At 39.5% G+C, this 5466-nt stretch overlaps 1 protein-coding gene and 1 pseudogene across 1 annotated transcript; both read left to right on the top strand.

Annotated features, from left to right (window-relative positions):
- The first annotated feature begins 224 nt into the window (after positions 1-224).
- LOC145512174 (olfactory receptor-like protein OLF2) lies at positions 225-1162 on the top strand. The gene is given in 2 exon segments (XM_081505798.1): positions 225-1142; positions 1145-1162. Coding segments are annotated over 2 exon segments (936 nt in total).
- A 3373-nt stretch (positions 1163-4535) lies between these two features.
- LOC145513797 (olfactory receptor-like protein OLF2) lies at positions 4536-5466 on the top strand (annotated as a pseudogene).

The raw sequence follows: 5466 nt of genomic DNA, 5'->3' as shown, positions 1-5466 counted from the left end.
CATCCAAATTTAGAGTCAGACTTTCCCAAAACTCCTATCCCACACTTAACCTTTTAAAATCAAATAGTGAGGAAATTTGTATGGGCTATTTTCTCAGAGTAAAATGTACTGGAATGAATTATATCTGATTTACAGATAATATTTTGTTTCAAAAAGAGTGAAAACATTGATCTGTCATTGTCTCAGTCATTTCTGGAGCATTTTTACAAGAAGAATAAAGAAGAATGGATGGGGAAAATTGCACTTCCTTGAAAGAATTCCTTCTCTTGGGAATTAGTAGTAGCCCTGTAATCAAAGTGACTCTATTTACCACATTTCTGGTTGTTTATCTCAATATTTTTGTTGCAAATCTCGGGATGATCATTTTAGTTAGAACAGACCCCCAGCTGCACACACCCATGTACTTTTTCCTCAGCCACCTTTCCTTCAGTGACCTCTGCTATTCCACAGCCATTGGACCCAGATTTCTGGCAGGCTTCCTCATCAAGAACAAATCAATCCTCTTCTATGGCTGTACTCTGCAACTCCTGATCTTCTGTACCTTTGCAGATTCCGAGTGTCTACTGTTGGCAGTCATGGCCTATGATCGGTACATGGCTATTAGCAACCCCTTGCTTTATACAGTCAAGATGTCTGGTAAGATGTGCTCCCTGCTGATGGCTGGGGTTTATATGGTGGGAATTATGGATGCTTCGATAAACACAATATCAACTTTCCGCTTATGTTTCTGTGGGTCAAATGAAATTAACCATTTCTGCTGTGATGTTCCTCCTCTCCTCTTGCTATCTTGCTCAGATACACAGGTCAATGAGTTAGTGATATTTATCATTTTTGGCTTCATTGAACTGATTACCCTTTAAGATCTGTTTGTGTCTTACTGTTACATCATCCTAGCGGTGATAAAGATCCAGTCTGCTGAAGGGCAGTTCAAGGCTTTCTCCACCTGCACCTCCCACCTAACTGCTGTGGCAATTTTTCAGGGAACTCTGCTCTTCATGTATTTCAGGCCAAGTACTTCCTACTCTCTAGACGAAGACAAAATGACCTCCTTGTTTTATACCCTTGTGATTCCCATGTTAAATCCTCTGATTTACAGCCTATGGAACAAAGACGTGAAAAACACTCTGATGAAATGTAAAAATAAAAAAAATGGTTCCACTGAAAATTTGCTCGTATACATTTTCCTCCCAATGTTACACAATAATTTACAAAAATCAAAATTGGTTTGACTAATGTGTGATTCTGTTTGTATTTATACTATCTTCCAATCCTAACAATATGTATGATTTCCTAAATGCCACAGGTTTCATTTTATATCTTAAACTTCTGTTTAATACTCCTTATTTGTGGAAAAGTTTCAAACTCTTCATTTGTCAAATTTGTGTTTCTTCATATTTACATGTGTTCATTTTTTTTTTAATTTTCTGAAAGTTAACGTTTTCTAAGTTGCTGTTGAACTCTATGTGGGCTTTGTTTCATCGTGACTCCATCTGCTTTTATACTAATGAATCTTGCCATATGATGGAAGTGACCAAGGTCAATTAAATAATTATTAAAATTATTTCCAACAGGCTGTAATTATGACATAATATAAAAAGCCTTGCTGTTGTTCAGTCACTGTGTCCAACTCTTTGTGACCCCATGAATTTAAGCACGTCAGGCTTCCCTGTACACACACATAATCCTAACATCATTTTTATTTAAAAACTAAAAGCCAAATAGTATAGAAAACATCTAGTTATCCCTATGGAATGTAAATATGTTGAGATTTTTGATGTTTTTACAAAATCTTTATTTATGAATGTTTTTAATGGAGATTGTTTGTGTTTGTGTGTCTGTGTAAGTGTGTGAGTGTGAATGGGTATGTATTTGTCTTCTAACGTAGTGAATGAAAACAAAGTGGCTATATAAGTATTGGTGAACTGGAAATTAGGAATGCTTGCAGAGCAGAGGCATTCACTGTTCTGAATAAGCATAATATTGGGCATTAAGGTAGAGGGGGACCAAAGGCAAACTATCCATGTGCAATCAGCTTACTTGTATGAAATATCAGATGATAAATTATATCATATCTGTTACTTATTCCTGAGAGACTAAGGGTTCACCCCCCAGGGACCAGACACAGAGATGATTATATAATCTGGGTCAGGTAGGAGGCAATGCTGAACCCTCCTGCAGACAGAACTGCATGCAACGAACAAGTCAGGAGTTCTGGGACAGGTACTGATATCTTTGTTGTTTCCTTGATTTATATTTGAGATTTCCTTATTTTTTAATGCTTTTTTGAAAGAAGGTATTTTATATAAACAAAGGAATATTTGAAGTAGTACACACATTTTAATTTTAGTTAGTTGTACAACTTGTTTATTTTAAATACATATAAATAAGGAATAAAAAAGGAGCAAACATGCATATGGAAATGGTCAGATGTTTTTTACTATTTTAAAATTTTACCTGTTATATTTTGCATTATGTATAACATACATACTATAATTCTATAAATGCTTTAAGTTTTAAAGGAAAGTATTTTTGCTTAATTATATCTTTCTAAGCAGATACACAAGTTAAGTCCTAGGGTTGAAAACCTGCACAGTGATCACTAGACCACTGTTCCAATGCTCTTCTCTATCCCTCATCTACATTCAACTCCTGTTTTTTAAATTCCCCTAGAACATAAGATGGAGAAGGAAGTGGCACCCTACTCCAGTACCCTTGCCTGGAAGATTCCATGGATGGAGGAGCCTGGTAGGCTGCAGTCCATGGGGTCGCGAAGAGTCAGACACGACTGAACGACTTCAGTTTCAATTTTCACTTTCATGCATTGGAGAAGGAAATGGCAGCTCACTCCAGTGTTCTTCCTTGGAGAATCCCAGGGACGGGGGAGCCTGGTGGGCTGTCATCTATAGGGGTGCACAGAGTCGGACATGACTGAAGTGACTTAGCAGCAGCAGCAGCAGAACATAAGAGGACAAGTGGAGGAGAAGGGAATGACAGAGGATGAGATGGTTGGATGACATCTCCGACTTGATGGACATGAGTTTGAGCAAGCTCTGGGAGCTGGTGATGGACAGGGAGGTCTGGCGTGCTGCAGTCCATGGGGTCACAAAGAGTCAGACCCAACTGAGTGACTGAACTGACTAACTGATGACATTATATATCACATAATTGGTTCGGGTAAAATATAACAATGGGACATAGAATTCCATTGTCCTTCCAAAGACAAGTAATTCTTAAACCAAAGAAAGGCAGAACTCAGAGATACAGAAGAGAAGAGAAATCTGGCTCATATAAAATAATCAAACAGTATTAAAATTCTTAGGGAATTGAAGTGGGGCCATAGCTCAGATGTGAATGTCTCTGAGGTTATAGAAGTGTGACCATGAGAATATTTATGTTATGTGTCTTATGAAACTGTTATGGCAGAATACAAAGTGTGGAAGAGAGTAGGTTAGGGCAGAAAGGACTTACGCAGCAAACCAAGCCTTCTTTCTTGCCTCTATGACTCTTGCTACCAGCATCTCTGCAACTGGATCTCAAATGTTCTTCATCATCTCCCTGGTATAACTGCAACTTCCAAACAGAATGGTCAGCGCTGGCATGTTACTCTATGTGCATTTCAGCATTTAGTTCATAGAGACCCTTCCACCCTCTTATCAAAAAATCACCACCCTTTCTGTCCCAGCAGGTCCTGAATCATGAACCATCTATCCCTCTTATGCTGAGGTTTGAGGGACTTGAGAGGTTAATGGGGAAGTGAGGACTTCTTATATTCAGCAACTGGCTATAGTTCTGCCCTCTCCAGAGGGGGAATAAGAAAGCAATATATTCATCACTTGTGCTTCTTAATTACTACTCTTCTCTAACACGGGGTATAACAACATTTCTACAGCATTGAAAAACAAAACAAATCAAAAAACCTAGCAATATTGTCAAAAGACAAGTTATGTGAACCACCTAATTGTCAGACCCTTGCTTCACTCAGAGCACATCATTTTGTTAGTATTAGACAGAAGTAGCAAAGTGTTAGTCTCTCAGTCATGCCTGACTCTGTGACCCCACGGACTGTAGAGCCCACCAGGATCCTCTGTTCATGGAATTCTCCAGGCAATACTGGAGTGGGTAGCCATTCCCTTCTCCAGGGGATCTTCCCAACCCAGGGATCAAACCCAGGTCTCCTGCACTGCAGGCAAATTCTTTACCATCTCAGCCATCAGGAAAGCCACAAGCATGGTCATACATACTACACAAGTTGGATTGGAAAGAGTCTGATTTAGTTTGGATGAAAGGGCGCTGCAAAACTATACAGTCCTTTGCAAATGTATTGTTGTCAACATTTTTTTCATTTATATAAAATTGGAGAATATTTCTCAGAGTCTGTTGACCTCATGCAGTCCTAAGAAGGTCTGTCTCTTTTCTTGATTACTGAAATCTACAAAAGGACCAGGGGTTTAACTATAAAGATAGTAAATTGATATATTTACCCTCCATTTCCATTTCCTCTTTCACAACCAGAAATTTCCCAACAGATCTGAGTGATGACTGGTGAGAGCTGCAGTGTGGCTACTGACTTCACATTCCTAAGACTTTCAGACAGAAGGCAAGTGCAGCAGGGGCTCTTTGTGCTCCTTCTGCTGGTTAATGGTGTAACTGTGGTTGCCAATATAGGAATGATCCTGCTGATCAAGGTGGACCCAAGACTGCATATACCCATGTATCATTTCCTGAGGATTCTGTCCTTCTGTGATGTCTGCTCCTCCTCTGCTGTCTCTCCCAAGATGCTGGCTGATTTCCTATCTGGGCATAAAAGGATTCCATTTGACTTGTGCGCCATGCAGATGTATTTCTGGGGAACCTTTGCAGATGCGGAATGTCTCATGCTGGCTCTCACGACTTATGACCTATATGTAGCCATTTGCAATCCACTTCTTTATACAGTTTCCATGTCCATAAGACTCTGTACCCAGCTAATATCTGTTGTCTACGTGGAAGGTTTGATAGATTCAGCAATCCACATCTGTTGTACATTTCAATTATCATTTCACAGTTCTAATGTCATCAATCACTTTTTCTGACTTCCCAGCCTTGCTAGCCCTCTCCTCCTCAGATACATCCATCAGTGAGATAATGCTGTTCATATCCAGTAGTTGTGTTGTGGGATCAGCATTGTCACTGTCTTCCTCTCCTACAGCTACATCATAGCAACCATCCTTAGGATGAACTCAGGGGGGACGCAAAGCTTTCTCTACGTGTGCCTCCTATTTAACCACTGTGGCTATATTTCATGGTATCTTCTTGTTCATGTATTTCAGACCCAGCTCAAGTTACTCCATGGGCACAGACAAAATAGCCTCTGTCTCCTACACAGTTGTCATACCCATGTTAAACCTACTCATCTACAGCTTAAGGAATAAGCATGTGAAAGTTGCCATAAAAAATGTCATCAGTACTAAATTGTGTTCTGAGTGA

The sequence above is a fragment of the Giraffa tippelskirchi genome, chromosome 7, assembly GCF_054371585.1.
Source record: "Giraffa tippelskirchi isolate mGirTip1 chromosome 7, T2T-mGirTip1v1.2.pri, whole genome shotgun sequence".
NCBI classification, from domain to species: domain Eukaryota; kingdom Metazoa; phylum Chordata; class Mammalia; order Artiodactyla; family Giraffidae; genus Giraffa; species Giraffa tippelskirchi.
This window is presented reverse-complemented; position numbering and strand designations above follow the sequence as displayed.